This window comes from Corvus hawaiiensis, chromosome 1 (assembly GCF_020740725.1).
Source record: "Corvus hawaiiensis isolate bCorHaw1 chromosome 1, bCorHaw1.pri.cur, whole genome shotgun sequence".
NCBI classification, from domain to species: domain Eukaryota; kingdom Metazoa; phylum Chordata; class Aves; order Passeriformes; family Corvidae; genus Corvus; species Corvus hawaiiensis.
Window position 1 is genome coordinate 85,338,042 of NC_063213.1, and position 24,250 is coordinate 85,362,291.

Here is a 24,250-nt window from a genome sequence, read left to right on the forward strand (position 1 = left end):
CTATATATATAGATAATCTACAAAACATGGTTCTATCAGCTTTCTTCGTTGTTTTGGGTGGGTGGTATTATTATTGTTATTTAGAAAAACACAGTGGCATCTTTGAAAATGGTGAATATCAGTATTTAGCTGAAAAGGGGCTTGTTTCACTGTCCTTTATTCCTGGGAGGTAGTCTCTGTATCCCATTTGTGATGCAGGTTCAACAGTGGAAATCTTCCTGCATGAATTCTTCTATTAAGACCAATACTTCTGGTAATATTTAATTTTTTGTGCATGATTATCTTTCTTTCTTCATAGCCCTCTGTGTTTGAAATCCAGGACCCTAAGCACGCTGTTCAGGTCACATCGCTGGTACAGACCCATGTTCCAGAAGCCTTCTTGAAAGAGAACAGTGGGACTGAACTGACCTATATGATTCCAGAAAGGGCAGATAAGACCTCTTTTAAAGGTCTTTTTCAAGCTTTAGATCAAAGCCTTCAGCATCTACATGTGACTGGCTATGGCATTTCTGACACAACTTTGGAAGAGGTACTTGTAGTTTTTCTTTGTAATGACATTTTCTTGCTTAGAGAATCCAGTAATAGCTTCCAGATAATCTTGATTGTATCCTTTATATTGCAAAATTTCTTGTGAGAAGCATGTTTTCTAAAAAAAAAAAAAAAAAATCAAGTAAACAAAAAAACCCTCCCAAATGAGGTGAAATCTACACTTTATAGTTTTGCTCTGCTGTTAATTTCAGCACCCACTCTACTATGACATATTTGTTATTTCAAGAATCTAATGTGAAGACTGATGAACTGTTTAACTCTTAAATGTTTGTTTCGGCATTAAGTTAAGGAAAATGTAATGTGTCATTGACTTAATGAGAAGCAGTGTTATCCTAAACCCATAGCATCAGAACAAGCTTTGAACATTCAAGTCTGGTGGTTCAGTTCTGATGGCTCTTTGGACAGAAAAATTGCTAAGAATACTTTGCAATTTACAAGTTCTAAAGCTTAGGACTTAGCCAAACTGTGTGGTGGAATACCTAAAGAATATTTTCTGTGTACACTGAGAGACTTTGATATATGTATACATGAACATATATACACACATACGTAAATATACATGTATGTGTGTGTTTATACTAAATGGATCAGAGGAAGAGACTCTCTTATGCATCTTCATCATTCTGAATTTAGCTCTGTGTAAATAGCCATGCCAACAAGAGATTATTTCCCTTGGACTCTTTTTACCCCATAAATAACAGCTAAATAACAAGATCCCCTAAACCACCACTATGCAAGTACTGTACTATAGATCCTTTAGAAGTAATTTTTTTCACTTCTTCAAGTGATGGGAGGAGACTAATGTCATTTTACATAGTTTACATGTTTAATGAACATTTCATATAATGTTATGAAGTAAATTATATTCCTGTGATACAATTCTATGAGGCAAGTAAAAAATTTATTGAAAAGTTTTTATTTTCTTATATAAGGTGATTAACGTGCTATAAGGAATAATATTGTTCACTGCCAAACATTTAGATTTGGAGGTAATGCATATATTGAGAGTGATTTTGGTTTACATCCCCATGGATTTTCCAGAACTGATATGTATAAAGTAAATGTGAAGTTGTCATGGATATGAGGAAGATTCCTCAGTGTGCTGAATCTAGCACTCATTTGAGAGCTTGCTTTTAGCTGTTTTGTGAAGGGCAGGTTTAAAAACATCTTTAAATGTGGTATTATATAATTAATGTATCATTCTTCAGCTTGAAGACTTAATGCATTAATTTGGGTTGATTTCTGTCATCTCTGCATCTCGTTAGCTGCTGTTACAACCTCAATTCCCTATTAGCTTATCCAAAGCCTCTTTGCCTTGGGAACTAAAAGGATAGCAGAAAATATCATTGTTTAATCTATTCAAGCAATTCAATCTGGAAACAAACAACCCTGACTTTAAAGGAAGAAACGTGTTATAAATTTTATTTTATCCTTTCTTTTTTGTTCTCTTATACACTCACCATTATTCTTTTTCAGTCTGAGGGACACTCACACTCTCTAAAAATCATATTCACTGAGGGAAAATGCACTTCCATTCATATTTCAAAGGAATCTTGAAGTTCTAACAAATCAGTTTCTGACATCTTTAAATCTCACTAATATTATGTTTGCTCAAATTTAGGCTTTAGATATCTTTTTTAACCATTTGTATTTGTGTATTTTATAATACTTGTAATCCAAAGTGTTAGTAGAACCAAAAGGAGAATAGAAGGGTAATTAATTAAATCAAGCATATTCTAAGAGTTCTCTGGAGGATGCTGTTGTACTTTCTGGCAGCTCTGGTGATTTCAAAGCTTATTGCTTTCTTGCTTTTCTTTGAGGACAGAACAAAACGATTGTAGCATCTTTTCAAAATAAGATGTGTCAAAATTTGTTAATTGAGTACTATTTCTAAAGTCTCTTTCTTGAAATGACCTGAGAGTTTGCCTCAAAACTTTTCAGGGAAAGCCATATACTGCCTTGAAATGATACACACTTTCTAGTGAGATGCAGGATGCTCTAACAACTTCTAGTAATGGCACAATCACATCAATCTGTTTCACTGTAGTATTGTCATTTGGCCAGACCTGTTTCCACAAGGACAAAAAGCACTTCCTATACCTATTGAGAGCTTGGTGGTTTGAAAGAAGCACCAGGTGCACAGTCCTTCTCAACAGCCATCTGGACAAATCCTTGGTCAGAGACTTGCTAGTCAAAACAGAAATTAAACAGAAGGGACACACAAGGGTCAAGCCCAGGTCTTAACTGAATGGCCCACACAGGGATTGAATCCACAACCTTGGATTGTGGCAGAGCACCACGCTCTAACTGAGCAAGCTGGAATTACTAAGGCATGTGGGAAAGGATGCTCTGCTGAGGTCTAGAACAAACCTTTTAGATATAGCGAGAACATACTGTCTCTTTGTCATGGTGCCTAATCCTGACTTTTCACACCTGTGTGTTTTGGAGGGTACTCACTCTGTTAATAACATTGTTAGGCTGATAGTACTTCTGTCCACAATATCTGGTGCAACATTAGGTAAATTATCATATTTTCATTGCAATGTAGTCCCTAATGATTCCCATTCTTAACAAGAAGTTTGAAAACTGGATACCATGGAGAGGACTTGCCCATGAGGGGCAACGCAGTGACCTTCTGCCTTTATGGCTGTATCAGAATAAGTGTCAATGAAGATACAGTAGACAGTATGTCTACTAGAAAAGCGTTTGGTGGGTTTGTTTCTTTTTTTTTTAAGGTATAACTACATCCTCTCTACAGTGACATAATGAGATTAAAGAAGAAGATATGTGTCTGCAGCTATTTCGACACTGAAGTAAACATATGCAGGCAACATTTTGAAATGTAGCCTTTTTCCTAGCCACAGAGTTGTGGTTACTTTGTGGTTTCACCAAGTGGTTGACACACCTGAAGGACAGGATGCCATCTGGAGGGACCTAGACAGACCAAGAATTGGGCCCATGGGAATCCCATGAGGTTTAACAAGACTAAGTTCAAGGTGCCGCACCTGGATCTGGGCAACCCCCAGTACCAGCACAGTCTGGGGGATGAACAAATCAGAGCAGCCCTGCCCAGAAGGACCTGAGGGTGCTGGTGGAGGAGAGGCTGGACATGACCCAGCACTGTGCACTCACAGCCCAGAAAGCCAAACGTGTCCTGGGCTGCATCCAAAGCAGCGTGGGCAGCAGGGTGAGGGAGGGGATTCTGCCCCTCTGCTCTGCTCTGGTGAGACCCCACCTGCAGTGCTGCATCCAGCTCTGGGGTCCCAGCACAGGAAGGACAGGATACTGTTGGAGTGAGTCCACAGGAGGCCACCAAGGAGAATAGAGGGATGGAGAACCTCTCCTGTGAGGAAAGGCTGAGAGAATTAGGATTGTTCAGCCAGAAGATGAGAAGGCTTTGAGGAGACTTAATTGTGGCCTTCGAGTACCTGAAGGGAGCCTACAAGACAGATAGAGAGGGACTTTTTACAAGCGCATGAAGTGACAGGACAAGGGGCAGTAGGTTTAAATTAGATATTAGGAAGAAATTCTTTTCTGTGAGGGTAGTGAGGCACTGGATGAGGTTGTCCAGAGAAGCTGTGGATGTCCCATCCCTGGAAGTGTTCAAGACTAGGCTGTATGGAGCTCCGAGGAATCTGGTCTAGTGCAAGATGTCCTCGTCCACGGCAGAGGGGTTGAAACTAGATGATCTTAAAGGTCCCTTCCAACCCAGGACATTCAGTGATTTTATGATTCATTTGTTACACTTTAGTTTGGTTTGCTTGACAGGATTGGTGTTCAGTGCCATCAGCAAGCAGGTCCAAGAAAACAAATTATAATGTGGCTTAGACTGTCAGGATTCACCCCCAGGGTCTAATATAGAAATATTAGGCCAGAAATTTCTGGCCTTGCAGTTGTTAATGACCAAAATTGTTCCCTGAAAGCTGGCAGGTAACAAATGCAATCAATAACCGCTGTTAAATGGCAATTATATCGACAAAGCAAAATATGGTTTTCGTAACAGCCAGACCCTAGCAAGTCAAGAAATATCTTTCAAGAGCTATAAAGCACTTCACATTGACTGGTTTTTATTGTCTATTGTATGAGTTCCTTGGAAACAACGAATTTTTTGTTATAGCTGATATCAGGTTCTTTTGTGGGAAGAAATAAATGGTTTCTTAATGATTTCTGAAAGTTGCACTGTGGGTATAATCTGTCTTGCAGCTCAACCCAAACAGAGAGGAAGGAGCAAAAGAAAACTTTCATCAAGACAAAGCAAAATTTGCTTGTTGGTAAGAGTTCCAGTTGTGGCCATAGATTTCTAGCTGGGGCATCAGAAGGGAGTTGAAGCTGTCACTGTTTCCTTGGTAAAAACTGCAGTAACTGAGTTCCAGAACATACCACAGCTTAGGAGCATAAAAAGTCAATCAAGGGCTGACAATCTACTGAAAAATCTTCGCAGATAGTAGTGTTCATGGGTCAGCAATGTTTTGCATAGGTGCTTTTGTATCTATTGGCATTTATTTAATTTCTCTTATCCCCAGGATTTTACTGGAGAGCTTGACTAATTTTATGGTCATATTCCAGCAAGGTGGTTACAGCAGTCAGTAGTAATTTCTGACAGTCTGGATGGTTTAGGATATGTTGTGTGTGTGTGTATATAATAGTTTTAGAAAATGGATTCTAAATTACTTTTTTCTACTTTCATCAAAGGTATTTCTGAAGCTGCTGCAGGACTCTGAGAAAATGCCCAATGTTCCACAGGCAGCACACCTGGACCATACAAATGGTGCTGAATCAGTCTGTAAGTAAAAAATTATGTGTCTTCTGAAGCAACTAAATTTTTAAGGATCAAAAATGCAAATTTAAGCATGCACGAAGTTCCCAAAGTTGAGGAATGCACAAGCAAATGGAGAATACTGCCTGCTACCATCTGCTAATTCCTTTTTTGTGTCTGCCTTGGATAGTAGTTTTTTATATGTCTGCTGTGATTTACCGCTATCATTTCACAGTCACTCCTCTGTGTACACATGCACACGAGCATTGTCTCACTGCACCGGCATTAACTTACTGCTTCGTGCCAGTCCCTGGAAACTAATTATCCTCTTTGTCTCATACTGAAAATGGATAAATATTGCTGAGATATACACAGATATAAAATCTATAAGCTGTTAGAAAGAAACATTCATGTTCATCCATGTGCAATTCAAAAGAAAAAAAATCTGGCTCCCCTTGTAATAGGAGATCTTTTGTCTTCTTAAGCAGCATGTTATTTTAGGTTCCCTTACATGTTTTTTTTAAAGAAAAACCCTTTATACTTCCTCTTTTTCTGCCCTGCAAGCCTGGGAGGAGGTCCTTGTGAACATTTCTGAAAACTCAGGAAGTTTGTTCTCTTTTAAACATTCTTTTTATAAGAAGAATCAATAATCATCACTAATGATCATAACGTGATGCCATTACAAAATCCAAGACTCAGGTTCTCTAATGTCACTGCCCATCAAGCTGATTAATATTTTCTCATTGTTTCTGGTATTTTCATGCTTCTATACTTATCATGTTTCTTTCTACTTGAAGATTGACATCTAGATTATAGTTTTCTTTGGTCAGATGTCAAACATTTTGTTCTATGTGCAGTACTTTTCATTTTGTTTCTATAAAGTACAGGCACAGGGAAGTCCTGATCTGTGGACCTTAATGTTACAGTAACATAAATAACAATTTTCAACCAAGCTTTCATTATTTGTTAAGATAAATTCAATTGTCTCTGCCAGTGATAAGTAATCATTGCCAATAATTGTGGCCTAAGGTGAGACCTTTTCTCACAAAGTGCAAGGTTGAATGGATGACTTTTTCCAGGTCTGTTTTCTGGGCTATTCCAGTCCCTGTTGAATCAGTGGTGACATAACTGTATAAAACTAAAACAACCTCACTAATCAAATAAAATTGCCACTTCTGTCAGTGGTGAGAATGAGACTTCTATTCAAAACACAGTTTTGAATATCCCTTATTTTGTAAGCCAGTTTATTTCTTCAAGACTCAGCTAGGACATCTGAACTAGTTTCAAATCAAAACAATCTGTCTTGTCCATGTTGCATTTTCATTAAAGAGTAAGATTTACAGTTCCCAAAGTAAATGAAGACAATATATTTTACCTATGAGCCTGATATACTTTCCCATCTGCATCTCAAAATGTATAAAGTAGTATTTGTTCAACTTATTAGATTAATAAAGAATTGAGTAATCAGAGACTGTATTTTTTCAGCCTGATAAATTATAGCAAGCAAATGTGATGATAATGCCATTTCTTTGTGGATGAGAGTACTGAAAAATTGTGATTCATTGCAGATGACTGTCATTCATCATTAGGGACAGTTGTGAAGTGTAGGCATAAGGGATCAGGGAAATGGTCATGAAAAGTATCCATCATTGTCAAACTTAACCAGAATACTCCATGGGCAATAGCTTGACCTGTATAACTTTGTCTTTGACAGCAGATTCCAAGGCAGTCAAACTTTCTGTTGTCAAAACAGTCAAATGAATTGTCAAAACCCCCTAGACCAAGCAGCTGGGATTATTGAGGAGATCACAGGATGCTGCTATTTGATTTGTAAAAGAATTTGGACTAGAGAGATGCTTTGACAAAGCACAGATCTGAGCTCAAGCAGGGGTGTTGGCTATCCTTTACTGCTGCTGAGCTCTTGAGGTGTCAGGATTGTGCAGAAACCAAAATGTTGTCTCATGTGTCCCAGACTAGGAGGCCTAGCGGAGAGGTGTGTATGTCAGTTCTTAAATGAAACTGCAGAAAATCTGTACACGGTTCAGGCTGATGACAAATGCCAAAAACAGGCAAGAGAAATTATTTCAGCAAAATATGACTGTATCTCATTGAAGTCAGAGATTTGATATTTCCTGGTTATGTTTTATGGTGTTTTAGTATACTGTGTCTGATTTGAATGGACTTAAATTTCTTCATAGCAGCCTCTATCGTGCTGTGCTTTGGATCTGTGACTGAAACAGTGTTGATAACACACCAGTGTTTCGGCTTTCACTGAGCAGTAATGGTGGTGCCAAGGCTCTCTCTTTTCCCGTTTCCCTGCTGTGAATAAGCTGAGGATGAGAAAGAGGGTGTGAGAGGACATGAGCTGGACAGAAGAACTAAATTGACCAGAGAGTTATTCAATGTCACACAGTGCCATTCTTGGCAACAAAAACCTGAGGGGAGGAATTTTTTTGAGGAGGTAGCTGTTGCTACCAGTGGCTGAGCATGTCTGCTCATGGGAGGTCGTGAGAGATTGCCTTTGCATTACCTGGGTTGGATTTTTTTTGTTTTTTAGATGGTTGGTTTGTTTGTTTGTTTTGGGTTTATTTTTCTTTCTTTTTCCTTTACTGCTTAAACTGCCTTTTTCCTGACCCACAATTTTTCTCACTTTCTCTTTTCCTATTCTCTTCCCCATCCTGCTGGAGGAGGGGGAGTATGGGTGAGCAGCTGTTTGGTGCTTGGCTGCTGCTTAAGGTCAACAACGAAAATAATGTAAAATAAACTCAGAATAATTTGAACATTTTTAAATGCAAATGTTAGAGGTAAGTAGCAGTCCATTAATTAAATTAATTGTAACACTTTTTAATATTGGTATTTTTAAAGATGTAAAGCACATTATAATAGCTAGTAGTTTGTTTCTTTGTGGAAGGTTTTCTCAAAATTTTTAGGTTTTTTCCAATGAAAAAACCTTAGAGTAAAACTCACCTTTTTGTGACAACAGTTAAAATTTTGTTTTTAAGTCAGGGATGACTGTGTGTGCAGACATAATACATGCATATATTATAATATGGTCATGCATAATTAATTTCTAAATGGTTGGAACACACAATAGATGGTTATTGTTTTGTAGATGTATACAGAGCATGCAGAAAAATGGTTAGACTGAGCTTGCAATGACTGTTTGACAAGATCATTGAAGCCAAATAGCATAGAGAAAATGGAGAAACCAACTCTACGGAGGCCAATAAAATTATCATAATCCACAGCCGGCAGTATATGTACAGAAATAATCAGGAAAGCTCAGAGCAAGTCCAAGGGGTGAGTAGCTAACCATGGATAAATGACAAAAAGAATCTGAACATATGCAAAAGCAGGTAATAGGCTAGTGAGCGGTCTCATTGGCTCATTCAGGAAACAATATTGTTGAGTTAAGATACTCAGATGTTTTGCTGAGGAGCCAAATTAATTCATTTTGTAGCATTTATTGTCTTAGAAATTTCTGAGAAATACTAACTTTGGATCTAGTCCCTTCTGGCAGTAAAATACAGCTGGAACCCCTGAGGTATAATGAAACTGAACTGCCGAAAATTCAAAATGGATTCATTATATTTTTGCACACAGTAATATATAACATTTGAAATTTCTTGCCATATAATGCTACTAAGAGAGACTAAGAGTGTTGTAATATGTTTAAAAAAGCCAAACAATAGTTATTAGTGGATATGTAATATGAATAGCTATAGTAACAGGAGTGCTTTTAAATCTTAAATGCCTTGAACTTCTTGGATAAGTTAGCCTCTGAAAGTGTGGGTGTGGAAGCAGGTTGATGCATAACTAATTTTTAACATTGCTTAACCCTGTCTCTGAAGCAGCTGGTGTTGGACATTTTGAACCATATTGGGCCAAATGTTACATTGCTCCTGTTAGGATTGGCTTGATCAACAATATACGGTACTCATAAAGCACATCTAAAAGCTAATTTAACTAAGAAATTGTAGCTGAAAAAAAGCAGTCATTATTAGTGAAACATCAAACTGAAGAGCTTTTGTGAATTTCAGTTGGATTTCAACTCTGCCTTTTAATTATCTTCATGAGTGATGCTGAAGTAAACATAGTAAACATAACCTTGCTGATAAAATAAAAGACAACTGCTGAAAGGTGATGAGTAAGACCAGTGCTAAGGACTGAGTTAGATGACTTGAAAAGCTGAATCCATTCTAAATAACGGGTATTTTAATGAAGCCACATCCTAGGCATGTCTGAATAATGGGGAGTAATATCCTGGAAAACACTGACTCTGAGTTATCTGCTAATCCTGGTGGAAAAGCATTTTAAGACAGCTAAGGTGATTTATATTTAAGCTTAATGTACAAAATGATGTGAAGAGGTCATTTTGTCTATCCATTCAAAATTGATGAGACTGATGCTATAATACTAGTACAACTTTTGTGTCCACATTTTTAAGTTTGAATGACTTTAGGGAGAAATTGAGAATTCAGAAAGTGAGCAGAGAAGAATTAATATTGGAGGTTGGCAGTGAAGTCCTTATAAAGGCACCATCAGAGCTCCTTTAACGTAGTTTATCAAAAAATAAGGTAGAGAAGTAATTTGCTTAAAAATCCTTTTTTTTTTTTTAATGCATGGAGACTATTGTCTGTTAAGTTATAATTCTACCTTTTATTTGGGCAGAAGGGATAAATGAAATAAAGGAAGAAAAAAGTAAACAAATAGCTGTAATCTAAAGACAGGCACTTCTCCTAAAAGTTAATTAGCTGTTGGAGTTATTCTACCCAGGGAAGTGTGTTGCTTCTCCTGGTGCATTTGACATAAGGCATGGTCTTTGCAGAAAATATGCTGTAGTAAAGGGTGTTATTGATTTCTGCACGTGAGCAGCAGTGTGGAATTTGATGTCTTTTGGTAGGTGGTCAAATGGTTTCTTCTATTCTTAAACAGTATCCTTTAATCCGCTATGACAAATTGAATTCACAGGAACTACAAAAAATGGGTTGACAGAGATTTTTTTATAATATCCTTGAATTATATTTTAACATCAGTTTTTAAATGGTGCTCACTTCTTTTCTGTGGGGTATGCCCAGCCCCTGCCCTGGAGGGATCTCTGCTGAGATTTTGCAATTGCCCAGCAGGGCTCCCTGGAAAGGCAACCACTTCTTTAGTCAGGGTGAGAAAAGACAGACCCACAATCCTTTAGGAGACCCTATGCAGATCCTTTGTAACCCATTGGCCTTCACCCATCCCCTGTATCCCTATGAAAGCTAAGCCCTCTGCCCCTGTGGGACAGGGAGAGCTCTCGTCCCTGGCTTCCCCCTTCGTTGGAATACGGACCAACAATAAAGCTACCTCTGTGCGGAACCAGCCACACGAGCCTCTTGTCTCTCTCTCTGGTCTGGCCTGGAGGCTGCCCTGCAGAGCTGAGCTGGAATCACGAGCTGATAATCCCTAAAGAGCTGACAGTCTCTGCAAGGGCCCTCCTGCCAGCAGCTGAGGGAAGACACTGGGCCTCGGGAAGGCGATTCCTTTTGGGACCATCTCCCCAGACCGGTCACCTCTTCCTGGATCAGAGCCACTGACCCCACCAGCTGTAATACTTTTCCCTGTAAAATTTGCATAAAAGGACCTAGGAATTAATTCAATACTCCACCTTACAAAATGTAACTTGATTTATGAGAAGAATATTGTGGACACAAAGCATCAGTGTCTCTGTTTAGAAGTGGCTGCTGACATGAACACTGGTATTAAAATTTTCAAATTTTTGCTATCTACTGATAGAAGATAAAGCATAAGTTTCAGTCTCTGGCAGTCTAACAGTATAGATAACACTACCACTTAAATTCAGCATGAAACCCTGAAAAAGAACTGTCAAAATAGCTGGTCTAAAAATCTTGGATACATTGTATTTTCCTTTAGCTTTTTTTACTGTTGTTTTAATTAGTTTCTTGCAGGAAATCTCATGATTCTTGCATGTGTTGAAAACTTAATTTTGCCTCTTTAAATATTTAGCTTTCTATCCCTTAAACCTGAATCTTGCTTTCTTCACCCTTTCAATATTCTCTGAAGGACAGAATAAGAATGGAGCATCTTTATAATATTACCTATCAATTGTCACAAAAGTTAGCTGATTTTGAAAATAAGATCATTTGAGTTGTTTAAGGTTTATATATGAATTTGCTTTCTCAGTACGTGTGTAACTGTAAATCCTTCTATCCTTCTGAAAGCAAATTGTCAGTTTCTTCCTCCTTCCTCAGGTGTTTAATATTTTTTTACCCACTACTTTCTTTTCTCATCCCCTACAAGTTGTTTTCTTTGTGATTGCTGTCTGGTTCTTTTCTACTTTTCATCCACAGTATGAACATCTTGGATTCTCTCTTGGGTAGGCTCAGACATTAGAGGGCTGTTGAAAAACAATAGAAATACAGCTGTTTTCTAGTAAAGGATGCTATTCTTACAGTGCCAAGAAGCTCATCCATATTCCTAGCCTCCTTGTCCTCACATTCATCTCCTTGCTTCTGATATGTGAAAGAAATTGACCCTGTCTGCCCTTCTCACAGAGACCTTTTTTTGTCTTCAGCACTAGAGAAGAAAATGGTCAGTAAAGCACCTGCCAAAAGGGGGCTCACTTGAAAAAAAAGACTACAGATTCCTGCAAGTTGTACTGAACCAGAGAACAAAACAACAAATTGTTTTGAAATTTGTATTTTGAAAACCAACTAATTGCTCATGAAAGTATGCTCTTGATGGAATTGAGTTGGTTTCATAAAAGTCACTTTATGAAAGTGACTTAGTAGCTCCTTTCCTGTAATTTGGTATTTTTCTTGTTCTTAAAACATACGAGTCTCATTTTGAGTGGAAAGTGTGCTTGAACCAGTATATTGTGTTACAGATATGGATTCAGACTTCAGTAAGTTAGAAACTGGAAATAGTAATCTTCAGACTACAATCTGATAACAATTGAGGAAAGTTGTTGCATAGCCCCATCTTATGATGGAAGAGATGATGCCTCTTCTATCCTGCCTAAGATAGAAGAAGCAGAATCCTCAGGGAGACTTTATTTAAGTTGTGGGTCACCAGAACTGATGCAATCTCTGATGATGATGACTATATATTGAATTTCCACATATCTAAAGAGCCTTCTAAACAGAAAATTGTATTTGATATTAACATCTCTCAGGTCTTACTGTCTCATATGCATGTATGAGAATATGATAATATTGCGAACATGATTTTTTCTGACAACCTGTTTCCTTGCCTTTGTCCTAATCTGAATTGTTTTGTGTGTTAGTTATTAACAGTGCTTGCTTTAGAAGGGAAACTCTTTGGAAGCTCATCCACTATGTTCAGATATTTCTTTGAGCTGTAGGATAAAGAATACAGATAGTTATAGGTGCATTAGGAAAGCTTTATTTATCGAAAGGTAATTGTTAGAATGTGAGCCCCCTTAATATCTTGAAAAGCAAGTAATCAAATAATCTCAGTTGTGTAGCTCTCATGTCTTGTCTATAAGCCCTTCTTTGATTTCTTATTGGCAGCGTATTTCTTCATACAGCGATTCTTGCCCCTCATCCTTGCTAGTGCTCCCTTCTGTGTGTGTGTGTCTCTACCTCCAGTCTTTCCTTTGCACTCCTGGATGTCTTGTTGTTTTCTTTTAGTTCCTATATTTTGTTGAGGCTCTTACAACAGCTACAGACGGGATAAAAGTATTGACAGCCTATATGATCTTTCATGGCATTTTTAAAATCATGTCTTTTAAAGAAATATTCAGAAGTCTAATTCTCCATTCTGGAGGACTGCTTGTCTTCCATTTCATGTTGTAATGATGTCTAAGTAATTAAAAAAAATAGGAAAGAAATAAAACCATATAAGGGAAGTAGAACTCTTCCTCAGAGGATAACTTGGATCTGGCAGCCAGCATTCCTGTGTTCATTTGCTGCTTTTCAGAATGACCTGCATGCACTTTTTGCAGGTATTCCACTTTTTTTCACATTTGCAGCATCATCAAAAATCTGTATTCAGTATATGATTTATGTGATAATCTGTTCTCCAAAACTCAACTGAAATTTAAACAACAATGGATTGCCACACGTCACAGCAACGATGGGTTGCCTGGTGTAACACGAATGCAACATATGAAGTAATACTTTCTTCCTAGTTTAAACAGTTAAATTCTTTTGGATTATGCTTTTTTTTTTGCTGTTCAGCAATTGGATTTTTCCAAAGATAGCATTTATATCTCATGTTCTAGATAAACTACTATTTCTCTCCCTCATAATATGGGGCCTATCTATTGGAGAAAATTTTCACTCTTAGATAATTAACACAAAGTCATACATGAGGTGTCAGAAAATATTTGTTGCTAATAGTCTTTAGGTTTTATATGAAAAGTAAATTTCAATGGTTTCTTGCCTTGCTTCAGCTCACAAGTGGAGAGTACGTTTTATAGATCTTATCATGTTTGTATACATGTATTTTTAAAGATGAAGAAAGCGTGTGTGTATGTTCATACATGCACACAAGTATTTTAAAACAGTTTTGCTTTATTAATGCTGTTGCACCAGCAAATACAGACACTTTAATTTAAATTATCTAAGTAATGTAAATGAACAATTTTTTTAAGAAATGCTTATCAAGAGTAAGATGCTTACTTTTCCTTCTTACTTAACAGAGCATTGCTTAGGGAAAGGGCTTCATGGAATCTCCTTAACATCTTGCCTCATCTATTAAGTAAATACCATACATATGTAGAAGGTGTGCTGCACATCTTAGTTGTGCCAGTAAAGCTCTCTTTGAGGCTGATGCTTCCACATGAAACTAGATTTTCACCTGTCCAGTGCCTTCTCAAAAGTATCTCCTTTGGTGAAATTGTTGTCTCTGCTCTGTTGCTAAAACATTCATTTTGTGCAACAAAAGCCAACAAAAAACTTTAGCAATATTCACACATCTGTTTTCTCACTACTAGCAGCATTCTGCAGTACTACATGGTTTGGGTTTTTTTTATCAAAATTAACTAAAAACTGGTTTAGGAGTTACAGGGGCAACATGCAAAGTAGCTTCAGTATGTAGAGCAGTATGTGGAGCACTTAGGACTGCACCATTTTTTGCCAACTGTTCATACGATAACCTTGTACAGGTCACAAGGTGACATCTTGATACAAGTTGTACACTACACTGTTGCTAGCCAATTCCTCATTTGAAATATGTGGGACTTCGTGATGGTAGACCTGGTGCTGGACTTTTGTATAGGTGGAAATTTTTAGCCATGTAATTTTTTTCTGCTTCTATCGATCTCTTGGTCAATTTCACAGTTTATTTATGTTAACATATTCATTTGAGACATTAGAGAAAATGGAGCATTTGGTTCTGTTAATCAAGATCCATTATGCTGTTTAATACCACTATTCCTCAGGCAGATACCAGAATACCTGAGGAAAGAGATTATTCATCAAACACATTTTTCAATTGTTTGCTATAGCTTCAGGTCTGAATAAAACATGCCTCCTGCCGAACTTTCAGTTTGGAATTGTTTCCCTGCACAAAATTTGATATGATTGTATTATTAATAGAAGAACTCCAGTAGAGATAGGGTCTAAAAATATTCTTGATTATGGGAGCTGCAATATTTTAGACTAAGTACTTTGTTTGTATTAAGGTAATACTTGCACAAATTCTAAAAGCTAAAGTGGGTCAGAATGTCCTTTTCTGTCAGGGTGAAATCTGGGCCCTGCTGAAGTTGTTTTCTCCATTTGATGTCTCATTTTTTTCTGAGCAATTCCAAGAGGTTTGTTCCAGAGTGCTGTACACAGTGTTTTCAAAGGCCACTCACTGCAAGCTGAGAAGCTGAATGACAGAAGTCATCTGCAGTACAAAAATGGACAGTTGCTATTTAAAAGTTCCCTTTCTGGGAAGCAAGTTACCAGTGGGAAGTGTTTGAGAACACCTGGTTTGAATATATAGTTCTTTCTTCCTTTGCTATATTTAATCTGTCTAGTTGGAAATGCTAAGGCATTTAGCATTAAGTCTCACATGCAATGTTATGGGCAGTGGTAAAGCAAACATTCAGATTTTGTGGCTGTCCTGCCCTTTCACCAGTTTTTCATCAAACACAGCAAAAGCACTGTGGGTTGTAGCCCTGTTGTCTGCATTGGATTCAATGCTGAAATGTTGTAACTTGAGTCTATAGGTTGAATTTAGTGGGTTGAATTCTAACAACTTCCTGAGTATTCTAGAAAGAAAAGGAACCAACCTCAACAAGTGTGCTGCTTATTGTAGTAGGAGGGTATGTCTAGTGCACAAGGTGTATCTGATGGTTGCTTGCCTGTGCATGCACAAATGTATTCTTTCTCTTGGCCAAGTCTGACATAGTTATATAGATACATATGAAATGAATTAGGATTTTTTTTGCAATTCTGACAGACTGTGCTTCTCCTCGACTTTTGTACCTTCAAAGATGACAGACAGAAGGTGTAAATAGGCTTCCTTTTCGTAGCCACCATTCCGTGCTTGTTTTTCAGCTATTCCTTTACTTGCCTTCTCCTCCATGTGGCAATTCGTTGCAGGTGCATCACTACAGGGGCAATAGTACTGCAATAAAAGGATATCTATTTGGAAAATTATCTCCTGGAAATTGAAATTAGCATAGTTGTTAATGTTGCAAGTTAACCATGCAGAAACTCAGAATCAGTGACTTAGAGTTTTCAAATCTGCACTTATTTTCTTTTCCAAGGCATGATTGTCTGTCTACCTGACTGAATATTTCTCTTTTTTTTTTTGTTTGTTTTTTTTTTGTATTCAAAGAATATGCCCATCCCATAATGATGAAGTTGCCCCAGCCTCAGTGGAGTTCACCCCACAGATCTAAAAAACCTACTTGTTATTTAATGCAAACTTCTTTTTCAGTGTGGTGTCAGCTGGCAAAAATCCCAACTAGAATGAAGGGAAGAGATATAAATCAAGGCAAAGCAGAAAAAAATAATGGAAATGTAAAAACAGAGATTGTTTTAGGCATCACAAATGTAGAAACAATTGAAACCCTCTATTTATGAGTTATGGGAACAGTGCATTCAGCAGTGTGTCCTTCTCTTCCGTCAGGTCCAGACTAGCTTAGGTGGCCATTAACCAGATTAGCTTGGCAGTCAGTGTAGCAACTGCATTTGGCTCTCCATGGAGTCTGTAGGGTGATGGATAGGGAGGCAGCACTATTGTTTCCCATTTCTTGATGCTCATGTACTGTTTGTGTTCTTATGGCTGCAGAAGGCAAGGAAATAGAGTATTTTGCCCTACAAAATTAATTCCCTTCACTGAAAGTAATGACAGTGCTGTTATAACCTGGAAGTGTTATGTTCCAAAATAAATATACATTAAGTCAAGTTTCTTCTGTGGCTACATTCCTGCCCATTTCCATTCTAGTAAAAACAACAAGGGGTGTTTTGACATCATCTCACACTTGAGCAGCAACAGGGGTGTTGTTTTTCCTGGGCTGCTGTAGTAGCTATATTGTGCAATATACGCACTGTGGTGCCTTGGAAACCCAATCTAAAGTCATGTCCTGTTGTTCCAAACACCCTACAGACTAATAGTAAGAATAAAAATCAAGGTCCTTAACACCTCTGACAGCTTTCAGTCTAGTTTTAAGACTGAGTGCAATGAGTAGATAAAACAGACAAATAGGTTTGGGAAGGCAAGAGTATAAAGCAGGTCCATAAATTAAAAGCAGAGGTCTCAGTTCATTGTCTTTCTAACTATTTTATTTACTTGCTAAATGCCATTTGGACTTTCTTGCTTCCCCAAATTTACTCTTAAAATAGAGACTGGTTGTGATGCACATCTGCTCTAAAGTTTTAATCTACTACCACACATGCAGTGCTGTTGCATGGTCTGGCATTTTTACTTTTAGAAGATTTTCTGTTATTTTGATACGAGTGATGACAAAGCTTAATGGGTTTTTGCAGTGGCATGAGACTGAGTATTTTTGCATTAAATAGAAGGTTAAAACAGTCAGGAAATTCTGTAGGCACTTCAGTATCAGTTATGTAAATTGAAGAGACTGGCTTGCCTTCTTTCTGTATTGAATAGGCATTTCAGATACCTAAATTCATAGTTCATATAATAGAATTATAATGTTGGCTATAAGTAGTTGTGATTGTCTGTGAACATGGAAAGGAGAACTGGAATCTAATTTTTAGTTTTAATCTACTTTGCGTAATTGTTAAGAAATATTTTGCTTTCATTCAGTGGTGCTCATTGCTTTGTTATTGTTCATACATTTAGTATGTGGTAACTTTTAAAATGCAAGTTCTTGAAATTAAAGGATGATGTTCATAATGTAAATGAGTCTATGTTATGCCTGGAGAGAAAATAAAGACCTTGAGTTGGATTATTTTTCACACATAAATCTGTTCTGACTCTTTTGTAGATCTTTGCAGCAGCACAGTCTGATTCTGGTTGGCTGTAGAAAAAGTAGATTCAGATATGGACTCTGATCAAGTTCATGTAGTAAACTCTACAAAAGTTGGAGAGTTTGGGGGACAGGAATAGTAATTTGCTGCATTATGAGCTCCTTAATGAACTCTTGAGAATCTAGGTAATGTATTCTATTCAGGTTATTTTGAGAACTATTGTAATGTATTCTCTTCAGTTGGGTTATTCAGTACTCAAAAATTAGTCCTGATTTTAATTATTTACAGATCTGCTCATTACCTATCCCAAAACTATTCCATGGAAGGTAGGGTTAAGGTCCAAGAGGAGGAGAGTATTTTAGAGCAGTGCTTGAAGTGTTCGTATCAGTCATATTTCATGTGAAACTATAAACTGAAAATTCCTTGTTTTTAACAGTTCCTCCTCTCCCAAAAAAATAATAAAAAAGACCGGAGCTCATTTTAGTTGTTAAAAAATTTACGGAATCAGAATCACAGAATCATTTAGGTAGGAAAAGAGCTCTGAGATCATAGAATCCAACCTATGACCTAACACCCCCATGTCAACTAGACCACGGCACTGAGTGCCACATCCAGTCTTTCCTTAAATACCTCCAGGGACAGTGACTCCTATACTTCCCTGGGCAGTCCAGTCCAATGTTGCATCACACTTTCTGTGAAGAAATTCCTCCTGATGTCCTACCTAAAACTCCCTCGTTGCAGCTTAAGACAATGTCCTCTTGTCCTGTCACTGGTTGTCTGGGAGAAGAGACCAATCCCCACCTGGCCACAGCCTCCTTTCAGGTGGTTGTAGAGAGTGATAAGGTCACCCCTGAGCCTCCTTCTCTGCAGGCTAAACAACCCCAGCTCCCTCAGCCACTTCACATAAGACTTGTGCTCCAGGCCCTTCATTAGATTTGTTGTCCTTCTCTGCACATGTATTTCCCATTATAATTTAATTATGTGCCTTATGTTATCTGTACAATGTGTTCATCTCCTGCGACAAGCCTAAATGAAAATTGTGGATGCAAAGAGTGCTGTCCAGGATCAAGCGCTCTTGCTTGGATGAACCTCTGTCACTGCTTTGATAACAATACAGCAAGAAAGAGTAAAAAAAAAATATTTTATGGATGAAGGCTTTTTGCTTTCTAACATCTGGATATTTTACACTTTTTCTTCTGCACAATCCTACTTTACACATCTGTCTTTCATTTAACCGGTGAAAGTCAGATATATCTCCTCTCCAACCTGGTGAGTGTGAGGGTGCTGTAAAGTGTTTCTCCTAAGATTTATGTGCAATGGTATCCTACCAGTTCTTCAGCCCCTTACACATTGCTGTGTAACACACTCTGTTTAGCCCTGACTGTAGAATGTATTTCTTCTATATAGAGTGAGAGTTTGATAGGAGTTTGCCCCATTCTTTTCCTAAGCTTTTTGTGTACAAATGAACTTCTGTTCACACCCCTTATTCTGGGAAATAAAAAAAAATTAAGAGCCTAAAGAGGCTCCTTTATGAGTGTGCTGGTAGTTTTTCTAGGGACAGGGTTTTGGACTGTGAGATTTGGGTGTTGGAGTCTCTTCAGTGAGAGTATGCAGCACTTTATTCTGGTTATGCTGGTTCTTTCTTGATTTTTCAATAGGAATCAGATGTATTGTTCATGCTATCCTTTCAGTAGTCTTCAGTGTAACAAAATATTAAGCGTGTCAGATCTTGAACAAGAATAATATCCTAGATAAAGGAAGGAAATCTTCTAATCAGTCAATTGTCTGGCTTGAGGAAAAGGGCATGGGAGATTTGAGTTGTGAAGGGAGTTCTTTAGAAGGTTGGGCAGCAACAGACACCAATGCTTTGGCTTTAAAACATGTTAATTCTACTGATGAACTCTACAGTTACCTAGATCTCTATTACTTTGAAAGGTCTTCAGGCCCATGAAGAATCCCATTTTGGGATCTGGGGATCAAAATATAAAACTAAAGTTTTAATTAAAACCCCACAGGTTTTCCCTTCAAAAATGTTACTTAATTGGATAAATCAATATGTGTGGAAAGGGAGAAACTGTAAGACAGGAAATTCTTAGGATGGAAACAATTTAAACCAATTTTTTAGAAGAAATGTTCAAAATGCCTAAACTTAAAAATACTCTGAGGGGAGGAATAGGAGGATTTATATCTAAAAATGCCACAAGGGAACTTCTCTTGTGAAATTTCCCCCCAAAATAAATATTTTTCTGGCCAGATCTGGATAGAGAGAGCTCATTACCCTATTATATATAAGCAAGAATCAGTCACAGTATGAAACACAGACCAGATGCATTCCCTTTATACTTTACATCATGAAAGCACCTTTTATCCAAATTCCCCACATGAAAATCAGTCTTCAAAATCCTCCTGGAAACAAAATCAATATTATACTAATTTTTATAATGAGTAGAAAAATGTGCAAGAAGAGGAAAGACATTTTTATATCTTCTAATGGAATGCTGTGCACAGATTGGTGGGCTAGTACTGCCTCTGGGCCAGTGTGGCATGTGCTGAAATGCAGAATTATGTCAGTTCACTTGCTCAGCTTAGAACTACTTGTTGGCGCAAAACTTCTGATAAGCCAATAAATATGTGCTGCCTCTGAATGCAACCAGTTTCATATGAGCTAGCTCAACTGTTTTGCCAGGGTATTGCAGTTCCAGGATTATCTTCCCAAAATCTGGACCTCCTCTAAATGACTTGTCTAAATGCCAAAGTGACAGAAGTAGAATTGAACAGGTATCCTCCTGGCTGTGAACACATCCATTGCATAGCCACTCTTTCCTTATGCACCATGAAAAAAGATTAGAATTACATCATTTTCTAGAAGTGCAAAACATAGGACAAAAGGACCATCTAATACCAAGTCAGAGACTTCTACAATAATTTCTTCTGCTCCTAATTCCAGAGTAGTCTATAGGCAAGGATTTTGAAAATCTTTGTTTCTAGATTTTTGTTTCTAGGACTTGTTTTGTTTCCCTGTACCTAATATTAACCTATATGTATTGGAAACCAGCAAAAATCTTGTCCATAATACAAAGGAGAGTCTGGATGAATTGGGAGTTAATTGTGAGTATAATTGCCCTTCTGGTGGATAATGGCAATCGTAAGTCAAGCAAGACAGCTTCTAACAGTTGGGTCAGGTTTTTAATTCTATGATCTAAATTATTAATGAGGATATTTTCATAAGCTTTCTGCATAAAAATTGACTTTATAACATAGAGGTCAGCTGGTCTTGTCTTCTAGCCTTTATGATTCTCAGTGATAATCAGAAGCTGTTTTCCCACAAATGTATGCTGTTTTTATGCATCCTGACATACATACCAGATGTAGGTGGTCAATTACTTACAAGCTTTATGAAGCAAAAATTAATTCTGTAGGTTCTAGTTGAAAGCGTGATTTAATACCTTGGGAATTTTGAAAGCCATACTGAGTCAATTATGGAAAACCCAATGCAGGCTACTTTTCACAGTGTGGCTGCAGTCAGATGAAGTGGTATGATGCATAAAGAAAACAAGTGGATCAGTACAAGAATGCATAATACTGTAGCATAAATCAGTAGTGTTTCCACATCTGATAGATAGCTGCATTGAACACAATATATCTTGAGACTGATACAGTGTTAATATAAGAGGACTTGAGACAAGTGGCGAGGTTGATTAGGACTGTAAAGATTTTTATAAGAGGAGAGTGAAAGGTTGAGATTATTTATGCAGAAGATGGGTTGAAAACTTCTATAACCTGTCTCCTAAAGCAAGATTTAAGAGCCCATCCAGTATCATCAAATAGAATAAATTCAAAACAGATAAACAAGAATTTTGTTTTGTATCTGAAACACAAAGAAATGACAGAATTCAAGGTCACAAAGATGGAAATTTAAGATACTTCAGAAAGATATTTGGCACCCTTTTAAGTTAGAATTTTAAATAATAAACATATGAGGTTTTGAAGAAGATAAATCACTTTTAGAAAAAGAAGTGCCTGAGTCAAACAGTCAAACATATACTTCCACTATAATGGTTTATTGCATCTTCTTGGGATATGTCTTGGCTCACTGGCGTTATGAATATTGAGTAAGAGTCAGGATATTGGGCAAAATGGACAATTATTTATATTCATGGTGACAGTTTCCGTTCCTTTGGCAATCTGAATTAATTTGTTATAATTTCTCTCTGCTCTGTTTGTCAAGAAAAAGGAATGAATGGCAGGTCTGATTTTCCTTTCTGTCCCCAGAAAGTAGATGTCATGGTTGCCTTTCAGAGATTCAAAGGGTCAAATGTTTTGAAGCCTCTTTCATTCACATTTCATGCATATGATCTATAAACAAGTCTGGGACTACAAAAAATATCTAATTCTGTGCTTCTGTTCTGGCATTTTGCTACTTTGATAAATGAGAGATAGCATACTTTACAATTTCAAGGATTCTGAGCTGGAAGCACTTACTGGATGTGTTTTATTCTAAAACCACTCGTACCCCGAAAATTTTTCTGCCTCTGAGTGTCTCAATTTTGTATTGCAACAACTATTGAGAGTCTTACCATGATAATATGAAGAACTTAATACATTTCTAAGAAGTTTTCTTTAAAAAAATTCTTAACAAGAATGTCTCCTCCTCCTACTCCAAATTATAGAATAAAAAATTCCAAACCTAAAATGTAATCCTTCTTGATCAGGGCACTTGAATGCTGAGCCAGAATCTGAATTCTGAAACTACTTTTTCTCTCCAGAGAGACTAAAAACCTTAAATCCCATTTGTGTTAGCTGTCAAATTAGCAAGCTATGGCTGTGATTAGAACTGCCTAAAGAAAGAATTTCTGTTCTATGGGATTTTCTGAGGAAAAAAACCCCAACATTTGGTTGTGAACTTAACGGAATAAATACCAGAATTTCCCCCCTTTCCCTTCCCCCAAAATAACCCCCAAATTAATTAGAGTTAATTATAGTCTGTTAAAATCAGATAATACTAATATTGAAAATGCAGGTCAAGCAGGTCAAGAGCAGGTTACTTAGTGCCATGTCCAGTCTGGTCTTGAGTTTCAGTTGTCTTCTTCACAGTGAAATTTATTTTCCTGGTATATGATATCAGAATTTCCCAGATACCAGCTGGTGCCTGTTGCAGCTTGTCCTTTCTCTGAGCAGGGATTTTGCTCCCTGATGCCACTAGCATCCTTAGGTGCTGCCAGAGAGCTGCTCCTGCTGCCAGCAGGTTCTCCTTGTTCACAGTGCCTGACATTAAGATGACTCCAAACAGGGTGGATCCCCTCCAGGTGCAGGTATGCACACACATCTGTGTTAAAAAGTACTGTTAGCCAGTGTTTTCCTCATCGTTGCCCCCAAGGGGCACCCCTACTAACCAGCTGCTCCTCAGCTGGATCCGGTATCCCTGCTCCCAGACTGCAGAATGGTGTCTGTCAGTCCAGCCAGTGATCCTTGTGGTCCTCCACACCCCATTCAACTGTGGGAGACCACATCACAGGCTTTGTTAAATCAGAATAAACAGCACATGCTGCTCATCCTTCATTCACCAAACCAGCCCTGTACTCATGCTGAGCTCTAGGTGACACAGTACAAATATATCATGTTTATTCCCAGTCATTTCTTGATTTTCATATCCTGGGTGTTATCTTCTGGAGAATTTGATGTATGACCTTCCCAGGGACTGAGGGTGATTAACCTGTATTTACTTGGAGAAATGAGTGCAGAATTTGAGCTTTTTTGCTCAATGACCATGGTCAGAAGTTTGGCTTATTTTCTGATTAATTTTTCTCCCTGTTTGCCTCACTTCTTGGATAAAACTCTGTTAGAACAATGCAAAGGTTTGGGGATTAAACTCAGGAAAAAACTGCTTTAAGAGAAGGACAATTAATTTGAGGTTACTTGAGAACTTCCATACACATAGTTGTTTAAACATGGAACATGGAAATGCTGCTTAGAGTGATCTCAGTATGCAGAAGGAAGGTAAAAAGTGGCAAATCACAAGGGTTCATAAAATATAGCATGACACTGAGCACTATAATAAACTGGCTATTCAGTCTTGCTACAGTGCAAATACCTGTGGTAGTAAATCTGCCAGACACTGCTATGCTGTGAGGAAGGAAAGAGGATGAAGGATATTCAGTTGGGCAGGGCCACAGGCAAGAGAATTTGATAAGAACCTGCACATACCTAGAAGGCATTAGGGGCTAAAATGGAGGCAAAGTGATTTGTGTGATTCACAAGTGTCTGACAGAGAATGATAAAATAAAATAAAATGAAGGGAGAGACTATCAGCAAACTGATTGATTGGTGAGATGTTAATGAGCTGTGGACACACTCCCATGTGAATCTGAAGGACAGCCCATGAGCTCTGAAAACTGAACTGACTAACAAATATGAAAATTTTATCAGTCCCATATGAGCAGGGAAATGAAGGGAATGATTTTATGACAATCCATGTGCCTAGCAACTGTGATGCTCTGTTAGATGCTCTGAAGATGATCCATTGAAATTTCTGTGGAAAAGTTGCCACTGATTCCAG

At 37.7% G+C, this 24,250-nt stretch overlaps 1 protein-coding gene across 1 annotated transcript in view; it reads left to right on the forward strand.

The window, feature by feature from the left end:
• The window catches only part of ABCA13 (ATP binding cassette subfamily A member 13), a 175,497-nt gene that overhangs the window by 78,189 nt on the left and 73,058 nt on the right, over positions 1 to 24,250 (forward strand). Inside the window, exons 34-35 of the mRNA XM_048321455.1 lie at positions 299 to 529; positions 5,242 to 5,332. Of these exons, the coding sequence (XP_048177412.1) occupies positions 299 to 529; positions 5,242 to 5,332 (322 nt within the window). The remainder of the gene's footprint in view (positions 1 to 298; positions 530 to 5,241; positions 5,333 to 24,250) is intronic.